The 13,353-nt window shown below is 37.4% G+C and overlaps 6 protein-coding genes across 6 annotated transcripts; 1 reads left to right on the top strand and 5 right to left on the bottom strand.

The window, feature by feature from the left end:
• Positions 1 to 6: 6 nt before the first annotated feature.
• On the bottom strand, positions 7 to 937 carry BDF20DRAFT_880176 (nicotinamidase-like amidase). The gene has a single exon (XM_053081604.1). It carries the CDS (start codon positions 886 to 888, stop codon positions 157 to 159), a length of 732 nt encoding a protein of 243 aa, XP_052935179.1. The 5' UTR covers positions 889 to 937; the 3' UTR covers positions 7 to 156.
• A 4,031-nt stretch (positions 938 to 4,968) lies between these two features.
• Positions 4,969 to 5,625, bottom strand: BDF20DRAFT_837068 (uncharacterized protein; the record flags this gene model as incomplete). Its single annotated transcript, XM_053079010.1, has 3 exons — positions 4,969 to 5,122; positions 5,181 to 5,323; positions 5,416 to 5,625. The coding sequence occupies 3 exons, from the start codon at positions 5,623 to 5,625 to the stop codon at positions 4,969 to 4,971; spliced, it is 507 nt and encodes a 168-aa protein (XP_052935178.1).
• A 108-nt stretch (positions 5,626 to 5,733) lies between these two features.
• BDF20DRAFT_914573 (transcription initiation factor TFIID component TAF4 family-domain-containing protein) lies at positions 5,734 to 7,894 on the bottom strand (the record flags this gene model as incomplete). The annotated part of the gene is made up of 3 exons (XM_053084201.1): positions 5,734 to 6,323; positions 6,403 to 6,737; positions 6,822 to 7,894. The coding sequence occupies 3 exons, from the start codon at positions 7,892 to 7,894 to the stop codon at positions 5,734 to 5,736; spliced, it is 1,998 nt and encodes a 665-aa protein (XP_052935177.1).
• Positions 7,895 to 8,103: 209 nt separating this feature from the next.
• On the top strand, positions 8,104 to 8,937 carry BDF20DRAFT_880160 (uncharacterized protein). The gene has a single exon (XM_053081603.1). The coding sequence runs from the start codon at positions 8,376 to 8,378 to the stop codon at positions 8,574 to 8,576; it is 201 nt and encodes a 66-aa protein (XP_052935176.1). The 5' UTR covers positions 8,104 to 8,375; the 3' UTR covers positions 8,577 to 8,937.
• Positions 8,938 to 9,201: 264 nt separating this feature from the next.
• BDF20DRAFT_822612 (uncharacterized protein) lies at positions 9,202 to 9,813 on the bottom strand (the record flags this gene model as incomplete). The annotated part of the gene is made up of 3 exons (XM_053077716.1): positions 9,202 to 9,328; positions 9,397 to 9,641; positions 9,745 to 9,813. 3 exons carry the CDS (start codon positions 9,811 to 9,813, stop codon positions 9,202 to 9,204), a joined length of 441 nt encoding a protein of 146 aa, XP_052935175.1.
• An 815-nt stretch (positions 9,814 to 10,628) lies between these two features.
• BDF20DRAFT_625504 (uncharacterized protein) lies at positions 10,629 to 12,920 on the bottom strand. The gene is made up of 5 exons (XM_053075903.1): positions 12,837 to 12,920; positions 12,257 to 12,771; positions 11,983 to 12,189; positions 11,562 to 11,906; positions 10,629 to 11,497 (listed from the first exon to the last, which is right to left on the bottom strand). Exons 2-5 carry the CDS (start codon positions 12,431 to 12,433, stop codon positions 10,850 to 10,852), a joined length of 1,377 nt encoding a protein of 458 aa, XP_052935174.1. The 5' UTR covers positions 12,434 to 12,771; positions 12,837 to 12,920; the 3' UTR covers positions 10,629 to 10,849.
• Positions 12,921 to 13,353: the final 433 nt, after the last annotated feature.

Genomic DNA, 13,353 nt, shown 5'->3' with positions numbered 1-13,353 from the left:
GTTTGTGCTTTGTTATGAAAATGAATTACTTTTATTGCAGAATGTATATTTTAATGAAGAGTGAATACGTTAATGAGAAATTGTTACTAATTGTACATGGATATTATCCAATTAAAAATGTAAAAAGATATGGATTAGAAAAGCGGCTTAATGTATTTAATCCTTCTTGTTATCCTTGTCCTTGGAGTCCTTGTCATCCTTGCCCTTGATAACAGCTTGGGCACCATTGTAAGAATCCATAACACGAGCATAGCTTGGCAAACGCTTAGCGAACAAGTTACCCAAACCTTCAAGATCGATACGCCAATCACGAGCCAATTCGCAAGCAACACTGAACCAGTTCACCAATTGGACACCCTTTTGTTGCATTCTCAACCAAGCAGCTTCGCGAACAGCTGCGTTGAAAGTACCGGAAGCATCGGTGACAGCAAAGACATCATAACCAGCTTCCTTAGCAGAAAGACCGACGAAAGCGACACAGACATCGGTGACAATACCAGAAACAATCAATTGCTTCTTACCAGTGGCTTCAACAGCCTTGACAAAGTCTTCGTTGTCCCAAGCGTTAATTTGACCAGGACGCTCAATGATAGGGGCATCAGGGAACATATTCTTCAATTCGGGAAGTAAAGGACCGTTGGGACCATCTTCACGAGAGGTGGTCAAGATGACAGGGACATCAAAATACTTGGCTGTTTCGGCGAGACCCATGACACTGTTGAGGTAGTGATCGTCTTCAAAATCCTTTACCAAGCTGAAGAGACCAGTTTGATGATCGACGAACAAGAAAGCGGTTTCATTCAAGTTAAGACGGTCATAGATGTCAGCAGTGACAGTAGAGGCTAAGGCAGCAACGCCAAGGATGACAGAAGTGAGAGAGAAACGCATTGTTAAATAGGTAAGATAAGAAAAGTGATTAAGAGATAATGAAGAAAAAATTAGCCAGATTAGACGACGGACACGTCGTATTTATATTAAATCAGAAATGAAATGTTTGTACCAAGAAGTGAATATTTCCATTTAACCTCCATGTATACTCCAAGGCTTTGCTATAAAAGGTGAATCAGACATGTTTTACGCATCTATCATTGCTTAGATGCTCAACAACTGACAACGTTGGTAATCTTTGTCATTTCTTATGCATTTTCCCAAAGTCTCAAATCCATTACAAATCGGCCAATAAGTGACCGTACGATCGCTCTGTTCCACAAATGGTACAAGGGCTGCAGCCACAAATGTAACTAAGAATATCTCCTTGTCATTTATTGTTGAGTGGTAGATTCTGATTTCTACCTAGGACTTACACATATTTGCTGGAGTTTCAGTGTTATTAGCGATAGAATACTTTTAAACATGCAGATAAACTGACTTTCAGGATTATTTGAATCTCTGTTTTATCAGATTTAAACCCTAAACATTTCAGATCGTTGTTATTATCCCACCGTGGAGAAAATGAAGGAGCCGGAAATGTCTTTCAAATATATTATCAAGAAATTATCCGTTACAACCATGCAATATTTTGTATTCTAAATGCCTAAGCAGGTGATTTTGACTGATGAATGAATTTCAAGGTTGCCAAAAAAAATAAGGGCTGCGTGTTATACATATAGCCATAATCCCATGAAAAAGTATGAAGGCTGTAGGTTCTTATTAAGGCTTTGTAAGGGAACTTAATCTCCACAATTGCTGCCGAAAAGTTTGTAGGTGGCAGAAGGGTTCATAGATGTTTACAAATCAACTGACTCTGAAATGTAATGTCTTATAAATCAAGACTAATCTCCATTTAATCAAATTTTTCACCAAGGATTTGGAAGCAGCAGTCTCAGAAATCAGAATTCAGAAACTGCGGAAAACCTTAACTTTCCAAAAATCATTTGGTCACTTCACAGGTGAGCCTACAGGAGTCTCTCGTCCCTTGTGTTCGTAATGATCGGTGAAATCCCAAAAAAGCCATGACAAACATTGCTGACAACAACCTTAAAAGTTTAGACGAGACACACGTGTATCACATACTGTCCTCTAATATCACTGAAGACGTCATTCTTTTCTCCGATAAAGTAGATGACTGCTTGAATTGATATAACAAAACAGCTAGCTGCCATCCCATTTGGTTATGAAATAAAAGATCACAGACAAAAAGATTGCTGTTGATGATACAAAAAGTTACAACAGTACGCACCATAATCGAGTCTCTTGCATAAAGTGCAACCACGTTGGTACGCTGTCAATGAAAGCAGATCAGCCCGATTAAAGGGCCAGAAGCATTAGAAAGGTTGATTGTAAGGCCGCCATTACCGTATTCTTTCTGCTCGATGCACGAGTTAAAGTTGAGTCTGAATGATTACATCAAAATCTTGTTCTTCGGTCTTGGAAGACTTTTATAGAATCAACGTTGTTAATTCTAGTAAGGGAGTGGCTGGGGGACAAGGTCGGAAGCCATTCTCGATTGGAAGGCTATTGAGAAATTACTAAGGCTTGAGCTGAACCAAAATCAAATAGTAAGGGATTAGAGTCTTACTTAAACGGTTCACAATTGGAGGAATTGTCCTCATGGATTGCCTATGCCCTTAGTAGAATATCTGTATGCCCACCATATTACGTTTGCCGTTCTGTATGCTTTGGATAAAGATAGCGCTTTTCTGTAGCTTGAATTTCTTAAGAATGAGCGTGGTTATCAGATCTTCATGTCTTTTGAGGATATCATTGATGATCAGTTGCTTGTCGCCTTATAATCTTGTATGTTCACTTAGCTCTTGGAAGAAGCAGAGGAAAGGTACATGGATTCACATATCAAACATCCAAGCCTTTTATGCATCAGAATAAAGACGCATAGCTTATGTCGAGTGTCTTATGGAAGAATGCGATAAGCAAGGGAGCTCAGGTAGCCTTTGTAACACGAATATCGAAGTTGGACCTACTATTAGTAAATGGTTTTAATGGCTGCTAAAATTAACGCTCGATTAAAAGGTTAAAATGATAATGATTAACTGTAACTCCAATTAACAGAAGGCTATTGAGAAACCCTTAGTCCGTTTATCAGGTTCCTTTCTGCTATTGTCATTTAAAAAGAGCTGGGATGATCGCATCAAAAAAGGGGACAACAGCTCTTTTTTGAGAACGGTGGTTTCGTTCTAGCATATGCTGCTCAAAGCAAACCGACAAAGATTTTTATAGAAATGTAAAGGAAGCGTCTTAACTCTTTTCTGATGGGCGAAGAAAAAACCGAGGATCAAAGCTTATAGAACGGTAAGAGAAGAGCGTGAATATTATACGATGCGAGTCTGTCAAGTGAAAAAGATTCTTCTCTTCAAAAATGCCTCGCCCCATACAACAATTTTGAATTATACCACAACAGATTAAAAACATTTTGCTTATCGAAGAAACCGAAGGATAAGGGAATCAACCGGATATTTTATAACTTTTGACTCAGGTAATGGAAATCAACCATCATCAGGAAATAAAGCAGATATACTATGGTTTTAAGAAGAGAAGTTAATTTTCAGCCTGGAGATAGACTGAAAAGAAACAAAAACCACGGACCTAAAGAAATGCCATCCTCATGGTTCAAGTAAGGAACAATAACCCTTCCAGCAATTACTTGGAAGTAAATAGTTTGTTATTATCGCAGCAATTATGTTCCAATTGAATGCTTCTTATAGGTCTTTTAAGTGTGATTCCTTGAAAGCAAAAAATGGCTTACAAAGTATTATACAGGTTTTTTCGTGAATGCAGTGCCCTGAGTATAGCCAGCATACAAACACATTTTTCTGGTTTCGCCAATAATGCATTTTCCAATAAAGTTGAAGAAGTAGTTTACATTTTTATGTTAAGTGATAATTTATGTTTCTGATGCATGAAGAGAGATGCAAACAATAGAACAGGAAGAAGATTGGAAGATAATAAAAATCAATAATCTGAACGAAATATAAATAGGCTATCAACCATCTTCAATCAATCTTGAAAAGTTTACAGTCTTCATGCAATAATGATTTGGAAAAGAAGAGTGATTTGATTCAATCAAGCGTATCACCTCCATTGCCGACCTAAAAAGTGCTAAAGAACACGACAGTATTGGGTAGGTATAGATATGTTATCAGAAGGAAGAATTGCTTTGTCATGATAGCTTTCGTAGTCTTCAAATTTATATTATACAAAATTATTCCTATTTCAACGATATTACAATTTTACATTACGAAAACACCAACTCATATAGAAATAAACACGCTCTATTGAAGCTAACAGTGGGTCAAAATTGCTCACAAAAGGCTCAATTTGGTTATGTGACAGCTAGAAGTTTGGGAGGTTGACGGCCATTCCAATCTCGATAGTGGCTTAGCGTAAGTTGCTGACTTTTTCACTCTTACTCTCGTATAAAAGCTTGCAAACCTTAAGAACAGGGGTTTCTCTTTTCTTTAGTCTACACACCTACTTCTATCCTGTGGTCCTTCTAAAACTATAGATTGTGCCCTTCGGGAAAAGTAGGTAAGACATAAGGTTTATGTATTTCACTGTCTTTGTTATGCTTCTGCTATAAGTATATCAAATTGAAGTACTAACCAATAGACCGTCACCTGTAACAACACTCATAAATATTGTTGACTCAAAAGAAAACGAAAAACGCTTATAGAAGCGATCATTCCGAGCTGATGCATAAGAATACTGTTTAAGTCAAAATATTCTTTCGTCTAAGTATCACTTGCAAGCAAATTCCTTTCGGCACTTTTTAGTGAGAGTGCACACTTCGGAGAATCCTATCGCACTTTGAATAGCGTGTATGTCGGCAGATTTAAAAAAGAAGTCATACATCCAATACATGTTACTCGTAACTAACGAACTGGATATACATTCGGTGAAAGGGGGTTAAGTAAAACATTTGGGTCACCCATTTAATGAATAGAAGGCTCGGCATCTGCTATATGCCTAGTTCAACAAGAATCAGCTCCTGCAAGTGCATTATGTTTGACGCGTTCAATAACTATTAAAGTCGGTTTTTGTTTCGCCGAAGCAGGAGTTTGTAGGCGTAAGGATGCCAACCTCATATCGGTTTCTCAGAATTTGTTGAGTTGTGTTCAAAATGTGCGACAGCGACAAAACCACGGCTATAAAGCCTAAGTGTATTAGTCTTCAGACAATTATTGTTGGTACATCTGTTTGAAAGTTGACGAATAACCCTTACTTACTGTAGACGTGTCGTACATAGTTGGTGAGGTTTATGGAATATGACATTGAACTTTGCTTTTTCTTCTTCTATATGGCTGCAGTTCGGTGGTCGGCTGGAATGTTTCCATGTTGGAGTAGAATCAAGTAGGATAGAGGCTGGAACCTAAACCGAGTTTGCAATAATCGAAACATCCCTTTCTTTCTTTTTCAATAACTTGTGAAACTAGATCCTGTTATTTGATGCTGACCAATTACCGACTGATTGTAGGGGAACATCCTTACTGATACAACAGTTTTCATTTTGAAACAAATATTATATACTGCCGTCCTTGGATGACATTGGTATGCATCGTGTGTAAGTACAGAGTTAAAATTTATTGTAGGCACGATTACAGATTTAAGCAATTCATATTTTTTGATAAACGATTCTGAACCACATTTACTTTTAAAAAAGAGAATCTCCATATGTTAAAGATATTGTTTCTAGATCATGCGATTTATAATTCATTGAAAACACGATGTTTTATTTTTCAATTATCCAACACATTTTGAGAAGGGTTTATAAATAAAATTTTACTTGAGCCAGCCATTATACGCTTTCAAAAGTGTACGTTGATTTGTTCCTCTTCCTGCTTGCACATCGCGTTCCATTGCAAAGATTGCATCTTTAACCGTTAATTTCCTTGGCTGCTTTTGCTCGGTCTTGAAGCGAGTTGGAAGAGACTGTCTAAGTTTTGCTGAATACCAGCCTTTCACAGGTCTTACTTTCTCGTCCATATCAGGCATTTCATCGTCGTCGTCATCTCCATCCATAGCATTAGTATCTAAATCTAAAGTTGTTTGTCTGTCTACTTTTTCTAAAGTGGCCAATTGTTGCATTACGTTCTGTTTAACGTGTATTTTATACAACGGATATAATTTATTGTTCTCTTCTCCCTTTCCTTCCTCTTCTTCGTCCTCTTCTTCCAGGAACCTTTTCTGTCCCTTAGACACTGTAGCTAGTGTAGTGGTCGATATCATTGGTGGTTCATCAAACGGATCAAAAGTTCTGTGTTTTGATGCTTTCACCATATTTTGCATTACCTGCCGTAATCGATCTTGCGTGGCTAACGCAATATATGCCACAAAATCATTGTCAACGCGCTTAATATTGACGTATTTCGCTATATTTGTTGAAAAAAAATAATTAGAATGACTTTGAAGCAAAAATAGTTATACAAATGAAAAGAATATGAAAATTACCATAGCCGAGTAATCGCTCCCTTAGCATATCTATGTTCATAAAATCTTGATATCTCGACCTGTCGATACCATCAGGTAGGCTAGTATCTTGTCCTTCTCTAACAAAATGTTCGGCTTCCTCTCGTAAGTCGACACCAGCATAACCCATGACATCTGTTAGGGTATCGTAATCAATTCTATCGCTGCCACCGCCTCCGCTGCCACCTCCTCCACTTGCTGCTGTCCCTGACACTCCTCCTGCTGACCCTGTTGTTTCTGTCAATGCTCCTGCACCGCCTGATGCAGCACCTGCTTGCGATGATGAGGATGCTATTCCATTTGGAGCAACAATTTTACTATCGATTAATGAGCAGTGGAGAATGTGGTTAAATTGATGACGAAGTAGCAGAATGAAAACACGTAGGTATAGAAAAACTTACGTTTGTGCTGCGGCTGATTTTGTTGGTATTTGCAATCCATTCCCTGGGACGGGTAGAGCAGGTGTTTTGAATACAGGTGCAGTGGTAGATGGAGTTGTTGGCTGTACAACCTGAATTGTTTGCTGTTGCTGTGTATTAGGCTGTGATGATGTGCTACTTCCTGCCGTAGAGGAAGACTGTGGGGGTAACACGGGTAGTTTTGGGGGCTGTATAGGTTGCTGCTGTGGTAGTTGTTGTTGTGGCGTACTAAGTGTAGTGCCAGTGGAAGGCAGTTGAGTTACCATGATTGACTGAGATACTTGCTGTTTTGTTACAGGAATTGAAGGTTGAGAAGGAAGTGGTGGTGTTTGTAAAAGCTGTTGCTGCTGTAGAGGTGATTGCGGTCTTTGTGCCTGCTGGGGTAATTGTAGTTGTATATGATTAGCTTGTTGTTGATGGTTCATCAAGGCAGATGAATGTTGTATTGAATGCTGTGCTGTTGATATTGGTCCACTTTGGAAGGATTGTTGAGGTTGTAATGTAGGTGTGATTTGACGTGACAATGGCTGCGATTGTTCAGCCTGTAATAAGGGAGAAATAGCATTGCTTGATGTAGCTGTAGACGGCATTGATACGGTAAAGTTTGTGGCGACCTGCTGTTGTTGAGAAGACACAGCGAACGGTGAATCGTGTGTTTGCGAAGACTGTTGCTGTAGTTGCTGTGGCTGCGAGGATGAATCTGATCTACCCCAAAGAGCAGCCATGTCCCCTTGTAGTAGAGAAGCATCCTCAGCATTTACTTGAGCAGACAATAAGTCATCCGTCTCTGTTGTACTAAATAAGTCTCGGAGCTCAGCAGGCAAATGAGCATAAGACGGTTGTATATTGCCTGCACTGCTATTACTTAGAGTTTGAACAATTGACTGAAAAGAAGAGTCGTTCACATTAACCTCATGGTTGCTGCTCAAAATGTCGTTTATATTAAAATTAAGATCATGAGCCATTATTGGAGTTGATTGGGTTTCGATTTGTGGAGCAGGTGTTTGTTGTGAACTCAATTTGCTACTGTCAGATCCATCTTTGTTAGCTGACATCGCGTGGTAATTATGAATATAAGTTAAAGTTGTCTTCTGTATAATCGACGTGGTATACTAAAAAAAGAAAAAACCACCAAAAACTGGATGCTACAACTTTAACAAAATGCACTATGAATAGCACTACGGTACGTGCTGCGTTCAATTTGATGGATTGGAGGAGTCAAAAAATTCTGTGAAGACGACTTTTTTTTTTTTTCAAATCTGAAGAAAAATTTGGCAACGATAAAAGAAAAAGTAAATATAAGCATTGCCTGTTTGTAGAAGAAACATATATGAACTTTTAAGTTAAAGCTAAACCATATAGACTCTGATTTAACGCCTAAAAGCAATTCACAAGAGTGGCTTTACTAAAGCCTTGCTACATTAAATTTGCTAGAGGATTAAACTGTTGTTAAGCAGAGTGGCCATTGATAGTTGACCCGTTTGAATAGATAACGCTTGTTGTTCAATGAATCGATAAATTACTCGTAAACCGTCGATGGAAAAATGTTGTAAATTTTTCTCTAACTCTTTTCTATTCGGTTCCCAAATGCTTAAAGCTGTCGTCAATACTGCATTAGTAACTATTACTCAGTCAGATCAACACTGGATATCAATCATAAACTTGGAAAAGCAACAACATCTTGACCGAAGAATTATTTCAAGCTTAACTCGTCTATCACAGCTATATACTCACTAACTGTATCAAACTCTTCTTACGAATAATACAAAAAAGGCAACAATAGTGCTAATAATAACAGTAATAATGACAGTGCCAACGACAAACAGTATCAACACCCAAAAACTGTATGCGGCAGCGAGCTAGTGCAAGGAAGCAAAACTTATCACAAGCGTATCCGTCTTCTTTGTAGTTTCCTCTCTAGGAATTTATAACTTCCCAGTGTTAGCACTGCCAGCTTTAATCTGATAAAATCAAAAATTAGATACTCATAACATTTCTAAGCGTATTAAGCTGAAAATGTGTACTATTTTTAATGACAAACAACATGCATTCACTGCTACTTCTCATGTAATTTGAAAAAGAAAGAAGAGTGAAAATCGTAAACTTGCAACATTATCAATCTTAACAGATTCATACAGTGATATAGAGTTAAAAGAAAACTTTGAGATCAAGTTCATAAGATAGGTCGTTTCTCTTTCAAAAAAAAAATAAATATTTGACTTGATTTTTTATTGCAATTAATTGTTGAGGTGATTCTATTTCTGCTGTGTTGCTACAAACTTCTTCTGTTCTTCACTCACAGCCTCTTTGAATTGTTCAACCTCCTTCCAACAATCGAGTGATCTTGACTGGTTATTTCTATTTATACAGTAACAGTCAGGTATCTTCGAAGTAATACATGTCCTTTTGGAAAAAAACTATACCTGTAGCATTGTATCACTTGTTCCTGACATTCTTTAACTTTTGGCGGCAATTCCTTGGTTCCAGATCTATTTTGACCCAGAGCATTAATCAACTATTCTTCCTGCCTTTAAATTTACTATTGAATACTTCAAACCTCATAATCCTTTGAATCATAGTTTCCACATCATCAAGTGTTTCTTTACTGCCTGCTTCGTTAGACTGATTTTTTTCGCTTAACTCAAGATAGAACTTTTGCTGAAGACTATGCTCTGCTTTCTTTATCTTTTCCAATTCTTCCTTTACACGTTTATTGATTATATCTTCCATTTGACGACTTTCTACCCTCGCTGGTAATTGTTCTGCCTTTTTTTCCATAGAATTAATTAGGTTTGGTGTAAACTATTTATTCATATGCGCATATAAAAGTAATATGGAGGCGTTTCCTTTAGCAATTACAAGAACACAAAGCAATCGGTTAACAAGGAATGAAATGAATCTTAACCTGCAAAGGTACATTGGGATTGTATATAATGACGGGTTCTTGTTGAGGTTTTGATTCTGTTGCTCCCATTGTGAACTAAAATGCAAGTCCAAATTGACGAAACAAACAAAAACTTAAGCGAGGATGGTCCCTAATTCCTCAAAAAAGAACCCCCGACAATTCAGAGTTCAGTTTGTGAACGCTTCAAAATAAAGTGATCAATATAACATGGTCTTTAGCCTTTTTTATACAACTCAAATGGATAATGTTTAGAACTGAATGGTTATTTATACCGCCTATTCATTATTACAACATCTATTTTCTGCATAATAGTAGAAGATTTCTAGCTTATCTGTATATATTAACTATCATTTATTACCAACTGGATAAGTGTTTGCGGATCTTCAGAAGTCAACATTTCATTAACAAAGTTCACCTTTCTAAATAATACTCTTTTTTTTATTTTCTGTTTGCTTTTCTCACTAGTTTTTAGACAATCTGGAATGCAGCAATAACCTAATAACCAATGAAAGGAGCGACTTACAGGAGATCATTCGTTAAACATTCACAAAAGAATGGTATGACACCAGGAAGCTTCTTTTGACTGTCGAAGCGAGCTAGGTATGTTATACAGCAAATTTACAAATACCAAGCAACATACTGCAATTGAAAGATACAGATACAGACATAGGCTTTGTAATTTAGAGCGTGAGTTTAACAAGTATATCTGTCAATAACGGTATGGTAAATAAAACGCTCACAACTATGCAGACCTACGACTACTACTTTTAAAAGCTCTTCATCGTCCTCGACGTTGATCCTTCAGTGAACAGGAAGACTACCAACTAGATTACAATGATGATCCTCTTCCATAAATCTAAGTTGTGTCTCTCGTATTATTGTAAAGTCAATGCCAAAGGCACACACTTCCAACAATGGTAATTGAAATATTAGGCTCATCATTAACCATTAGTTCGTGAGATTTTCTCTTTTACAGCCAATATCAAGTATCCCACTTGATCTAAAATGACATCAGCCAATCATAAAGCGGTGACGAGGATTGGCGCTGTAAAGGAGGCTACCTTTATCTTGTAGAGGCAAATGAATGCATTGAACTTTTTTTACTTTATTCGAAATATCTTTGCTCATATGCCTGTCTATTATTATGCTGATTCTTTGCTTTCGTCTTTTGTTCCTCACTCTCTTCTTTGAGTGAATCCTTTTCAAAGGATTCCTTTATCAAATCTTGCAATGTAAGTTTGTCATGAAATAAACTCGGGTTTTGCTGAATAATATTACCATCTTCATCCATTGTATAGAACGTTATTTCTGTTTTGACTTGTTTGTTGCTTCTATCAGCGTTATTAGCAGTCACCTTAGAGCCATCTACTTGTTGTTTGAGTTGGTTTATTTGAACTGTTAAATCAGAAATCAGATTGAGTAAGGTATCTCGTTCATCTTTAGCGACCTTATCGGTCTTTTCTTCTCCTTGCTGAACCTGATCTTGGCTATTTTCAGTGTCACTTGTTCCCATTTCTAACGTCGTCGTTGCTTCCTGCAAAAGCAAACGGTCAGTTTCCTTTCGTCGCTCTTCTTCTAATAACTCTTCTGACACAATTGGTCGACATTGAATCTCATGCGCTTCATCATGGCGCCTTTCGGACAAACGCAACTCTTCACATAACCTTGGGGTCGATATCATTATTTGATAGTTACATGTGGAAACCTCAACAAAGCTAGTCACTCTGTCTGGGCCATGCAAATCACAATGATACTACTCAAGTAAATTATAGTCAGTTATTTTACATCTTCGTATAGCAGAATGCTTATAATTTTACCTGAACTTCAACAGTACGTGGCCTTTCAGTTAAATCACATATTGAGCCATCTTTCCATTTCTGTACCAAATACCTTTGATCACCAAGTGTTCTTAATTCAGTATATAAATGTCCATATTGTTTTTGATGTTGGTGCGCACCATTTCCCTTCGCTATTAATGCTGCTTTATCATTGTGTTGCTTCGTTTGGATATCAGTGGTACCTTGACGAAGGCCGGGATGAAATCCTAAATAAAAAGATGCTGTTTCATGCTCTTTTTCAACTTTTCCATCGTAACTGCGTTCAATATGCATTTGGCGAATATATCGATTATGACAGTATTCATAAGTCCAATATTGGTTTGTCTAATTTATGCAAAGGTTATGTAAGTGCGACTAAACATATAACATTGCGAAAATCACTTAACAGAGAAACTCTTACACTAGCAAAAAATTTGATACAGCTTGTTTGTCCAATCGGCTCTAGCAGTTCTAATCCTTTCTGAATAATTCTTTGTCTGTCTTCTTCAGTTTCATCTTTTGCTGCTACCTGTTGTTCGCGCTCGATTCGTTCTTGTTCAATCTGTACATCAGGGATGACACAGGAAAAAGGCTGACCGTATGATGAGGTCATTATAACGTGGTTAAGCTAAAAGTAATTGTTTTTCCACAATTTAGCATATGCTCTATATAGTGATAAGCTGTTGATGCTCTACCTCTTTGTCCTCTCTTCCCTTGAATGCGTCAATATCTGTCTGGGCTATTTTGTCCTTCGTAACCACTACTTTATATCGTGGAAATGCTAATACATCATCCTGTATAAATCGAGTTTGAATGGTAGATGTGACTAAACTGAGCACCGCAGTCAGAGTTAATAATTTGATTGGTGCCATTGTTCCAGAGATGTATGCCTTTTCCCCGTTCGCATTTTTGATAAAGAAGCTTGGTTCTATTTTTATATGCCTTTTCTGAAATGAAATCGAACTACCCGGACTTTCAAATTATTTTAATGCGGAAGTTTTCTTGCCGTTGAGTGTAGCCATTTCACAGGAGGATCAGACGCTTTCGGTAAAGCATACTCGATATCAAAAAGTAAAGTACCTATAGACTGCTGTACAATTCTGAACTACCTCAACATTAAAAGAGTTGTCTCACATTGCAGTTGTGTTTGAGCTAGAGGTGCTATCAGCAGCACATACACTAACTTCTATTGCAGAACGCGCTTGTCGGACTTTTTTTTTTTTTTGATCAGTAACATAGACTAGTGCTTAAGGCTTATGCTCGTTGATACTTTACATTATCCACTTGCACTTCTATTTTAATGAACTACTTCGGTCTGGAGCACTTTAGGACACTTGATCGTGCCATTGTTGTTTTCTAACCTCCAATGCTTTTTGTCAGGAACAAAGAAAAAGAAGTCGTCCAGATTTGGAAAAAATTCGAAGCATCTTGGTCTCTGGAATCCAAATAAAACCATAAAATCAAAAAACTTACTGATCCTTCTGTGGTTCTACATCAAACTGGAATTAAATCCCAAACTATCACAACTAAAGCTGATGGTCGAGCCAGGACATTATATCTCTAGAAACACACATGCTGATGAACAACTAAAGTATATCAAAAGATGCTAAACATGAGTTTCATGCTTATGTCACTACATCAAGTTCAAATTAAGGCCTACAATCCTACTCTAACTCTCATAATGATATGTACTTCCGCACAGTCACGATAAACAGTGCAATTTTTTACCATGAGATAGTGTGTATATCGCTGTTCACTTTTTCACCCCCTCCATTTTCTCTTTTGTTATAAA

Source organism: Mycotypha africana (genome assembly GCF_025528875.1).
Source record: "Mycotypha africana strain NRRL 2978 chromosome Unknown BDF20scaffold_7, whole genome shotgun sequence".
Lineage (NCBI taxonomy): Eukaryota > Fungi > Mucoromycota > Mucoromycetes > Mucorales > Mycotyphaceae > Mycotypha > Mycotypha africana.
This window is presented reverse-complemented; position numbering and strand designations above follow the sequence as displayed.